Source organism: Octopus sinensis, linkage group LG8, assembly GCF_006345805.1.
Source record: "Octopus sinensis linkage group LG8, ASM634580v1, whole genome shotgun sequence".
Classification (NCBI taxonomy): Eukaryota; Metazoa; Mollusca; class Cephalopoda; order Octopoda; family Octopodidae; genus Octopus; species Octopus sinensis.
This window is the reverse complement of record NC_043004.1, coordinates 49,807,337-49,819,836: the sequence shown is the minus strand read 5'-3', so window position 1 is coordinate 49,819,836 and position 12,500 is coordinate 49,807,337. Positions and strand designations below refer to the sequence as shown.

The following is a 12,500-nucleotide window of genomic DNA, read 5'->3' as shown; positions in this document are numbered from 1 at the left end:
ACCACTGCTTTTATAAGCAACACTTAAAATGGTGGCTAACTAAAAAAAAAAAAAACGTGTACGTTACTTAAAACTGTGGATGTCTAACAGAATGATGAAGGTGAAATATTGAGGTGAATTTCAACCATAGTATCGGATGTGAAAAAAAATAAATGAAGAACGGTAGATTTTTACAAGGCAGCATTAATAGGAATTCAATAAAAACTGTATCAAAATAATTTAATAGTGTTTTCTGGGGCACTTGACCAATGTATACTAGGGAATGAATGGATATTGTCAATAGATGAGACAAACTGCGTAATTTAAATCTGAGGATTATATTACGAGCTTAGAAGAATGAAAAGCAGAGTCCTCGACAGAATTTTAGCTAAAAAAATATGGCAAGCGAAAGTGAATACTATAAAATCTTTAGTGTGGTGCTTTCGTGACTCAGCCTGCTCTTCACTGATCGTATCGACATGAAAGCAGAAATAAATGAATGTGTATGACGTTAGTATTGTTTTAAATGATAGTGTTGTAAGCGGCGTGAACAGACTTCAACCAGGAAATGAAACCAGTTTGCTTGCTCGACAGGAAATTACTTCCTAAATTATGACGTTGTTCTCGGATAATTTATTGTAAAATATATTCAAATCTAAATTTGAAAAATAAATATATATTATCTTTTCCTTTTAAAGGAAATAATTTTGTTCAACGTCCATAAGCATATGAAAGTATAAAGATTATAAACACCATATAATACCCTCTTGTGTGTCTCTAACTGTACGTAAGGGTTATATTAATGCTGTGGTTACACAAATTTTGTTTCATAGAATTACAACCGTTGGCTGTTGAAGACGCTGATTGGTCACCATAGACAGGAATTAAATTCCCGTCATAATCACAATTTTGCATGCAGGGGATCTGCATTTCGGTGCGAGGACCTTTACTTGAGTTGCTAGGGTGTAAGGGGTCGAATGTCAAGGAATCTCTATCAAACGACGATGGTGCGGGTGTAATAGGTTCCTGAAAGCGAAGCCAGTGGTAATCTGATTTTCGATTGTCATGTTTGTCAGCTTCGCCGGTCAGGTTTGGATCGGTGTCTGTCAGACTTTTGGAGAAGTTTGAAGTGGATTTCAGTTCGAGAAAACATGGAGATATCGAAGCAGAAGAACGATCTGGTACGCTGGAAAGTCTTGTTTTCGAGGGATAACTGTCTAAAATAGTTGGACACGGTTTTACATCATCATGCAGGTCCATTTTGATTGGCTCCCTTAAAGAACTATGTTTAGGTGGGTAAGAGCAACACATGTCGGCCATGCCTCGGGTTGCTGAGGGCATCTGAGAAGGTCTTGTTTCATGCTCAGGAAGCCATGAAGCAGATTCCCTATAAGACCCTTGTCTGGACGGGTAGTCTCTATTTTCAGCCGGTTTTACACAAGATATATTACCGCTTCCATGTTCCCATCCAAACTCGGGGTTGGGACTATTACGTGGATGGCGGTTTGACCAACTTCCATTCAAATTGAAGTTATCTGAAGGGGCTCGATGTTGCTGTGGTGTGCTGTATGTATCATAGGGAAGACTGGGCAAACCAGAATATATTGTACTGTAGGTAACTTGTCTGTTGCGGTAAAACATCGAATCCTGCTGTTTACCTGGTGTATAAACACTTCTGTCAAAATGGCTTTCATATTCACACTGAGACCGTCGTTTTGTAATAGTCCACTCTTCAACTGGTATCTTGTCACATGACTCTAGCTCGAACGTGCGGTTTATATTCGTGTGTCCAACACTTCGACTTAATGAAGTCAGCGGTGACCTGAGCGGAGACTGACCGAGTTTAAGGCGAGGTTGCATAGGGTACACAGCAGGAAGTTGCTTTGTTTCACAGATATCCGGTCTATTTGTTGGCGAAATACGACAGTCATTAACCATATTGTTTTGATGATATGAAGGCATAGCTTCGGGGTTTGATGGCAAGAATGAGTTCTGGATATAACTATCATTGTTATCCACAGTTCCAGACATCCAAGTTGGAAAAGGCCCGGATGGAACGCTATTTGCACTGCTTGTACGCTGAGAACACGTGCATTCGAATGGTGGACAGGAACATAACACTGAATCTGAAAAATACACAAATAAAACATTGTCAATCATCAGTTGTTATAATTAATTTAGTAAATATATTTATTGTTCCGTTTCTTTTCCTCCTCCTCCTCCTCCTACTACTACTACTACTACTACTACTACTACTACTACAACTATTACAACAACAACTACTACTACTACTACTACTATTACTAACAACAACAACAACAACAATAATAATAATAATAGATGATGATGATGATGATGACACACGACTTCTTTTGGCATTGATAGGAAATCTGACTGCCAAAGAACGGTGGCCGGCAATTTCCACGGTGAGCTCGGTGACATACTTATTTGTCCCTCCTGCCACAAATCAGTAATGCTCCCACACTAAAAAGATTGAGTGCAATACGGTTTCGTTGCTCTGCGCACATCTCAAATAGAGCGAGCCGATTGCACTTCCGTGTTTGTGGAGTTTACTTTGAATCAGTAGTACCCCCCCCCCACCTCAGTAGCACTGCCAGGCCAGGGATTTCTATAAATTTTCCATATTCCCCGGAACAGACTACCCTGTTGAGATTCGTCGACGCCTAGTGTTTCCTTGAGAATATCTGTTTCTTTATTACCCACAAGGGGCTAAACATAGAGGGGACAAACAAGGACAGACAAACGGATTAAGTCGATTACATCGATCCCCAGTGCGTAACTGGTACTTATTTAATCGACCCCGAAAGGATGAAAGGCAAAGTCGACCTCGGCGGAATTTGAACTCAGAACGCAACGGCAGACGAAATACGGCTACGCATTTCGCCCGGCATGCTAACGATTCTACCTTGCTACAAGTTCTCTGTGGGTCAGCTTTGCCTTTTCTCTATTCAAGACCGGTAGAGTAAAGTACCAGTCGCATTGCTGGCTTTGTGCCTAAATCAGAAACCATTGTTTTTTTTATTTCCTCTGCCTTTGTGTCAACAGTTTAGTTATATATAAATCGCTGTCTTTTTATTGTACATAAATATATTTACACAATAAAAAATTATACATTAGACTGAATGTATAAATTTTCTGAAGTTCACGTTACAGTATTTATCATACCATGTGAAAGTGCTTGATCTAGTGTCGGCTTCACATTCATAAGGTTCGATTCCATTACCAAGCGGCCCTGAGTCCTTAACAAAGACATTTTATTTTGTTTAATCAGTTGAATGAGTACTAGTCGGGTGCAGATACGACCCTCTCCTCTTCCAGCTATTCCATGCCCAAGTTCCACTGATTAAAGGTGGGAGGACTGTGAGGGCATTTATGTCTGTTTGCGACTAAAACCTATTAGCAAAATCATAGGACTAGCTACCAACACTATTACATTACCGAAGCCCGATGCTTTTGGCTAAACATGACTTAACACTAACATCGTGTGTTTTCAAATCATACTCACTAGTTTGTGAAACTTTATGTCTCTTGGTCGGTCTTTCTGCGCTGGTCTGACGTCCTCGTCTTTTACCACGATAACCACGAGCCTGTTATGAACAAACAATAACAAACGATATTAGATAATGTGACGAAAATCACCAAAGTCGGAGGAACTCAATGAGAGTCTGGTGGCAATGTTAGAATACTCAGTTTCATTAAATTCACAAAATGGAATTATTTTGTTAGAGTCCTTCACCACCGCCGAAGACAGATTCTAAGTGATGATAGGCTAAGGTGGTGGTGGTGGTGGTTGGTGATGATAGTGGTATATATATTTAAAATGACGGTAAATATAGAAACATGTAAAACAAGAAAGAGAGAGAGTGTGTGTCACAGTTATACATATACTGTATGTGTGTGTGTGTGGATGGGTGTTTGGGTGGGTCTGTGCGCGCGTGTATGAGAGAGAGAGGGGGAGAGAAGAAGAAAACCGAATGAAAGATAATGTAAGAGGGAGAGAGAGAGGGGGAAAGAAGAAAACTGATTGAAAGATAGTGAGAGAGAGAGAGGGAGACATGTACAGTGATGCAAAAACAGAAACAGACAGACAGACAGATAGATAGATAGATAGACAGATTCATACAAACACAGAAAGACAGACAGACAGACAGACAAATAGATAGATAGATAGATAGATAGATAGATAGATAGATAGATAGATAGATAGATAGATAGATAGATAGATAGATAGATAGATAGATAGATAGATAGATAGATAGATAGATAGATAGATAGATAGAGAGAGAGAGAGGGGGGGGAGAAAGAGAGAGAGAAAGATTGTCGATCACCAAATCAGAACTGCACAATGACAAACTTTAAAAGAATTTACTATTAAATGGTATAAAACAAGAGGCTTAACAACAACATATATTTAACAGACGACCAGCAAGACTTACAAAATCCGAGAATAATTCTGTTTTTGGTTGGATCAAAGTCCAGGGGAAGTAGACTCACACTAGTAAGAATAAGCTCAACCAGAAAAGTATCAAACATTTGAACAGAGAATAACGTACCTGAAGCCGTTTTTGCTGTTTACAGTTCTGTTGTTGGCGGCGGGCTTCGGCTGACGATTTTATTTCCGGTCTAGGGTGATCATGGACGCCTTTTGCTTGGAAATAGATGGCGCTATTGAGATGTCTCCAGAAATGTGTCACTGGATAGCCACAATGACCTCGACATGATAAGAGTTCAAGATGACCACCACATTTAGAATTTGGACAAGGTTTACCTGAAAATATTTAAAGAAAATGTTATTGTAATAGGTGAGGAACTCTTCTTTTTTCTTTTCTCTTTCTCACTTTCGCGTCTATGTACGTGTGTGTGTGTATCCGTGTGACTAAGTATATGTGCATGTACATAATACACACACACACACACACACACACACACACATAAACACACACTCACATATATTTGTGCACACTCACAAACACATAATATATATATGTATGCATGTATGTACACACACACACACACACATTTAACTGTCCATCTATCCTGCCAGCCATTCAACCATCTATCTATCTATCTATCTATCTATCTATCTATTTATCTATCTATCTGTCTGTCTGTCTGTCTGTCTCTCTCTCTCTGTATATATATATATATATATGTGTGTGTGTGTGTGTGTGTATAACGGCGTTGTATCAGCATGGCCGCAGCTCTGAGCTGAAACTAGAGAGAGAAAAAGAAAATCTGTTTGTCTGTCTATCTATCTATCTATCTATCTATCTATCTATCTATCTATCTATCTATCTATCTATCTATCTATCTATCTTAATATAGGCATAGTGCAACTCTTATATTCGAAGTCGGTGATTTCTGCAACTAATTTTAAACTATATTTCAAATAACAAGATAAACAAGACGTGTATTATGGGGCATACTTTCTAGAGAACACAAACATTCTAAAACGAAGAAAATCCCTAAAAATCTTTCATTTTACTCACCAATTTGCTTCCTCCTGGCTTTATCACATATAGCAGGACGTAAATGTACTTTATTTCCCGAATCATTAAGTGAACAGTCGAGACTGCACACGAGAACGCCGAGGCAGGACTTTTTCAAAATATGAACATTATGATTGTTAGTATTACGCATTGCCCAACCGCTGGCATGACGTCTAGCTTCCTCTAGCTCTGTTCCGTAAACAAACCGGCTGTGGCCGTTCGGCCATTCTTCAAAAATATCGAATTGAGCAACCTGGAAAGGAATGTAAACCATTTGTATAATTTATCTATTAAGTGTGGATAGAGATAGAAATAAGACAACAAGAATGGAAAAATTTATAATAATTAAAAAACTGGTTAGGTTCTAGCTAAAATAAAATGATTTATATTTTATCTCTTGCTTCTTTCAGTCCTTAGACTGCGGCCATGCTGGGGTACCGCCCTGAACAATCATAGTCAAACGAAACGACCCAGTACTTATTTTTTAAAGCCTGCTAATTATTCTATCGGTCTATTTCCCCGACTCGCTAGGTTACGGAGACGTAACCACACCCACACCGGTTGTCAAGCGGTAGAGAGGAGCAAACAGACAGAAAATAATAATAATAATAATAATAATTATTATTATTATTATTATTATTATTATTATTATTATTATTATGAGTGAGAGAGCAATTCATGCCATCAAAGTGACACTGGGGTAAAATATACGAAGCCCAGTATACCCATCATGACTACCCGTCTGATAAGGGTACACACAGCACACATGCATCACAAACATATTTGCGCGACATGGTGATCTCATATCAAGGTAAACAGCGCATGACCTTGTAGGTGGGGCCCAGTTAGAATTTTCTTCAAGTCGAGTAGCCCATCCCGCTCAAAAGGTCCCTGAATAAGGGTTGTTTAAGGATGTTGAAAGAACCACCCATGTTTCCAGAGGTGATTATTCAAACCCCAAAGAATCCCTCTTAACACATGGCTATGATGCTCCCCCACTACTTCTGCTCGTGATTCAGAGATGCACATATCGTCAGCCACTAAGGACATGCTCACTGGTTAAGGTCAAACAACTGACAAGCAATCTGTGGTATGAGCAGAAAATTTGCTGTAGCCCATCTTTTATACCAAGACAAAACAATGTACATGATAACAGTTCCATCAGTAGATCAGAAGCCATGAGAGCCACTGCCTGGTATGCATCAGGCATTTATACTGCATCAAGGCATTTATGGTAATGCATCAGGGCATTTATACTGCAATCAGGGCATTTATTATTATATTATATTATTATTATATTATTATTATTATTATTTTAATATTATTATATTATTATTGTCATTATTATTATTATTTGATGAAAGCAAACTTGGTTGTTAAATTACTTAAAGGTCGAACGATAGCGTTGAAGTTTCCTTCGTTGTGTTTCTGTGTCTGTGTCGAGCCTCTGTGGCTAAGAGTTATGAGATGCGCAAAGATGAAGAAAAAGAGAAAGATGTTAGCAATTACAAGGGAACTAATTGAGACAGAGAGCGTGGCACCTACCATAGGCAACATTGAGTCATTAACATCCCAGTGGTGTGATGCTTCCTTGCTGCTATTTGTGTGGCTTACGGATAAGGGTGCAACAGGTCCTAATGGAGGCTGGCTACCAACAGAATATTTGGAACTATCCGTCAGTGTCATTGTCACTGCTGCTCCATTCAAGGGAGTCCTTCTTTGAAATATCTGCCAGAAGAAAAAAAAGAAGAGAAAAATGAAAACAATAGTCATTAATAGAGAGCTCCACAGACATTGAAAACAGCGGCAGCAGCAGCAGCAGTAGTAGTAGTAGTAGTAGTAGTAGTAGTAGTAGTAGTAGTAGTTGTTGTTGTGGTTGTGGTGGTGGTGGGTGGTATTGGTGGTATTTGTGGCGGCAGCGGTGGTGGTGTGGTGGTGGTCGTCGTCGTCGTCGTCGTCATAGTCATGACGGCAGCGGCGAATAGTAGTAGTAGCGGCGGTGGTGTAGAAGAAGAAGAAGAAGCAGAAGAAGAAGAAGAAGAAGAAGAAGAAGGAAAGGAGAAGACCACGGCGACAATAACGATTAAGCAAGAGGAGGAAAACGATTGGTGGGAGGAGTAAAGTTAACGATGCAGATAATTCTCATCGAACGTCTATTGACAAACGTCATTGTGTCACGTGTCACATTTTCATGGGTCGGAGAACTGCAACGATGGCCGACGATACATTAAAGATGTGCACACCACACGGCCACACCACTTCACTACACCGCACCACCACACTGCTTCATTACTCCACACCTCACCATACCATGCCGTTTTCTTTTATCTTTTTACTTGTTTCAGTCATTGGATTGCGGCCATGTTGGGGTACTGCCTTCAACGGCTTAGCCGAGCAATTCAGCTCTAGTACTTATTCATTTTTAACGCATGGCACCTTTTCTACGGGTCTGTTTTGCCGAACCGCTAAATTAGGGGCGGGTGGAATAAACAAAGCAACACCGGTTGTCAAGAGGTAGTGGGAGACAAACACACACATACACACATACACACACATACGACGGACTTATTTCAGTTTTTGCCTTCAAATCCACGTACAAAGTTTTGGACGGCCCGGGGCTATAGTAGGAGACAATACCCCAAGGTGCCTCCTCGCAGTAGGAGGATTAAACCTGGAACCATGTAGTTGGGAAACAAGCTTCTTACCACACAGGTACGTCTACTGTACAACATCACACCGCTGCACACAAATCGAATACATTGCGCTTCACCGCAGCATAGAGAACAACACCAAACAATACCAGCACAAGACGCCATCTTACATCCCACTGCACCAATCAACACTACGCTACAACACATCGCAATTCACCATGGATCAACAAAAAACAATCTTGTTGGTTCATGGTGTACTTGTTCCAAATGTTAGAATTAGTAAATGGAATCAGCCTCATATAGTCATGAAAAAGTAAAAAAAAATCTTTTGGATGTAGTCCTAAATTCTTTACCTCTTGATAAATGACGGGATGGTTATGGCTGGAATGCCTTGGATCAGAGATCTGTTTATCAGGATTGAGCAAAGCAGCAATAGATTACATAATGCATTGTACCGCATCATATCATTCCACGACATCGAACCATATGAACATTTGCTTGTTTCGTTTAAAATGGCAAATTACCAAAATATTTAAACACTTGTAGAAATACATAAAATATCATCTACACATTTCGAAGAAAATACTTGATTTTCTTTTAAAGAACACTCTTGAAATATCTATAGAAAGATAGAAATTTTAGATTAAAATTTCCCTAAACACAAAGTAAATACTAGAAACAGTAAACTTAAGAAAGTATATGTGACGCAGTATGTGATAATAACAATTGTGAATACTTTGAGATATCATTTGTGACGTGTTATTTGTATGTAAAGATATCAAAAGTGTGTGATCTCACATTTGAAGATATCAGCCACGACTTCGTATTTAAAGATATAATTTGTGACATGCTTATGTCAATTGTGATTTGATATTTACGAATGTCAGTTATGGCTTGTTGCTTTTGGATATCGATTGTGACATGTTATGAAGAGATATCAAATATAGTATGTTATTTAAGGATATATGACTTGTCACTTAACGATATCAATTGTGATATGTAAAGATGTTAAGAATATTTTAAGACATCATTTGTGACATATTGTGTAAAGATATTAAATGTACTATGTTATTTGAAGGCATCAGTTACAAATATGTTACTTAAAGATATAATTTGTAAAATATTACCTAAAGACATCAATTAAGACATCTCTTAAGATATCATATGTCATGTCTTATGTAAAGATATTAATCGTGATATGTTATTTGAAAATATCAATGCGTAGTTGTGTGTGTACTTATCTGTCTAATCTCGTCCCCTGAATGGATGGCTGGAGGGAGGGAGGGGGGATAGATAGATAGATAGATAGATAGATAGATAGATAGATAGATAGATAGATAGATAGATAGATAGATAGATGCATGCATATATGCATATCAAATGACTTATAATCTGTATACACTTTACAACATACAGCGAGTAGTCTTTTTGAGGTTGTTTTTCCGAACTTAAGAATGACAAATGTACCTGTGTGTGTGTGTGTGTGTGTGTGTGTGTGTGTGTGTGTGTGTGTGTGTGTGTGTGTGTGTGTGTGTGTGTGTATGTGTGTGTGTATGTGTGTGTGTGTGTGTTTGTGTCCAGAGAGAGAGGAAGATACGTAAATATATTCATACATATAAATATGCACATATGTGTGTGTATGTACAAATATACATATGCATATGTTCGTATATGTGTGTATATATATATATATATATATTCACTTACAGACAGACTATATGCCTGAGTATGTGTACGCGCATACGTATCTATGTACTAATGTTTATTTCTTTCATTTTTTTAAGTACGGTTGTATATACGTGTATTTATATGTTGGATGTATGTGTGTGTTTCGTGTGTGGTCTTGCGTGCACATAAAAAAATACATTCCGATCATTATCCAAGTCATTAACTGGTTAACCACAATGCAGTTACATCAGTAACTTCCTGACCCATCTTCAATAAACACCACCACAGTCACCATAATCACCACATCCACCGCAATCACCATCCCCTAACACAACTAGCCAGCCTTCCCCTTTCCGCCCTTTGGGTAGCAAGTGTTTTTGGTGCGGGTAGCGTAATTACAAACATCACAATTGCAAGGGAACGACTGAAAACAAGACGATGATCCGCTTCGCTGAACATGTAAAACCTGAGCAGGCAAGCAAGCATGACCTATTTAGCGAGTCGTCTGTTAAATGCTGCCCTATCATCGACACTCATGTGACATTTGTGCAACAAAACAACGGAGGATTCGGAACAGCGGATTCAGAGGGAGAGGGGCTGTTTCAAAACCACACACACACACACACCACACACACACACACACACACACACACACACACACTCACATATACACACATACACAAACACACACACTCTCCCTCTCTCCTTTCTTTCTGGCTTACACAGCTACGGCGGAGACTATTTAGCCATCTATTTATCCAGCCATTTCTCCCTCCCTCTATCTAGCCATCAATCTCCTTACCCGTCTATCTATCTATCTATCTATCTCTCCATCCATGCATCTATCCGTCAACATAACCATCTCTCTCTCCCTCCCTTATCTATCTATTTATCTATCTATCTATCTAACCCACACTCTCTTAAACTCAATGCTATAGTTTCTAAGTTAGACCACACCATGCCTTACCACAAAACCACCGCAACCAGAATACAACACCAACCACTTTCAATAATACCATAATCACTTTCACCACCACGACCGCCACCGATTTCCCCATCGCCACCACCTTTCACCACTAACCTCACCACCACAGCCCATTGTTAAACATGCATCACCTGCTCCATGTCAGACTTATAGAAAGAGTAAGGGGAGCAAGGAATAGAAAAGGCGGTAGAAGGTTGTGGGAAGGTACGTTCATTGTCAGGTGCCGTAATCAGGTGTTAACTATCACGGATCATTGCCGTGTTTGAGAGATTAATGCACTAGTGAATGTCGGTTTCCGATTAACTCCAGTGATCACTGATTAAATGTTAGCAGCCATCTTGACTGTCCTCATATGTAACGCTGATCTGTGTTGCCACCTTCCCTCACCCCATCGTCATGTATGTTTGATTAACTGGGTGGAACGGCTTTTGTCAATGTTGATTATATTATTATTACACATTTGTATACCCAAAACAAATGTACATGCATACACGCGCGCGCACATACATTCATATAATATATATATATATATATATATAATATATATATATATATATATATATTGGTGTTTATGTCGAATTGAAATAACAATTTACATTAAACTGAAAGATTACACCTGTGTGTGTGTGTGTGTGTGTGTGTGTGTGTGTGTGTGTGTGTATGTGTGTTTGTGTGTGTGCATAATGATTCTGGATAAAAAGTTGACTGATGAAATGAATTTATCCGTATACGCTTTTTATTCTTTCCGTACTTCCCGTTTTACTTTGGTGCCTCAACATGGCCGCAGCTTTTGAGTTGGTACTAGTTAAAGAGTTATAGAGTATACATAACACAAACACACACATATATCTTAAAACACTAAAGAGCAAATTTATTCAATAAAATCGCCATTGGCTTCAACCACGACCTCCAGACGACTTCGGAATCTCTTGCAACTCTTCTGGACGGTATTCTTGTTTATGTTGGTGAATGCTGCCATAATCCTCGCCTTCAGTTCATCTTTGATCTTACAAGGAGTTTTATTGGTTTCTCGCTCAACTGCGCTCCACACATAATAATCAAGGGGGTTGCAGTCTGGGGAGTTAGTTGCCCAGATGTTAGGGGTGATGTGGTTGCAGAAATTGTCTGACAGCCATGACTAGGTTCTCCTGCTTGTGTGGCACGGTACAGAGTCCTGTTGCCAGACATAAGGTCTTCCAGTAGCCACCCTCTTGATTCAAGATAGCACTACTTTCTCTAGGCACTTGATGCAGGCTTCCTTGTTGAGTGTGAGGCCATGTGGGAAGACGAATGGGGGCATACCGTCGCCATCACTAGTGATCACTCCAAACACCATGATGTTGACTGGATGTTTGATTTTTCATCACTCTCGGTACATGTTCTCAGGTTGCACTGTCCTCAGATTGACACTCAAACACTCTGAAATGTTCGTATTGGAACTTCCGGTGCGAATGCCAATCTTTACAGCATGTTTTTTCCAAATTTCTAGCAGAGTGAATTGTGACATGGTGTTTTCTCACAAACGGTGCCCTACTGACCCTGCTATCTTGTGTAGTCGACAAAATCAAAAACAACTAATGCGCATGCGTGAAATAAAAAATGGCGACAATTTAAACATCGCACCTTGTATATATAATATATATATATATATATATATATATATATATATATATATATTATGTATGCGTGTGTGTGTGTGTATGTATG

The 12,500-nt window shown here is 39.1% G+C and overlaps 1 protein-coding gene across 1 annotated transcript in view; it reads right to left on the bottom strand.

Annotated features, from left to right (window-relative positions):
- LOC118764546 overlaps positions 1-12,500 on the bottom strand; it is a 39,000-nt gene that overhangs the window by 807 nt on the left and 25,693 nt on the right. The window contains exons 2-6 of the mRNA XM_036505385.1: positions 7,035-7,217; positions 5,490-5,742; positions 4,554-4,768; positions 3,506-3,587; positions 1-2,105 (exon numbers count right to left, since the gene is read on the bottom strand). The exon at positions 1-2,105 is cut by the window's left edge and continues 807 nt beyond it. Of these exons, the coding sequence (XP_036361278.1) occupies positions 757-2,105; positions 3,506-3,587; positions 4,554-4,768; positions 5,490-5,742; positions 7,035-7,175 (2,040 nt within the window). The 5' untranslated portion in view covers positions 7,176-7,217 and the 3' untranslated portion in view covers positions 1-756. The remainder of the gene's footprint in view (positions 2,106-3,505; positions 3,588-4,553; positions 4,769-5,489; positions 5,743-7,034; positions 7,218-12,500) is intronic.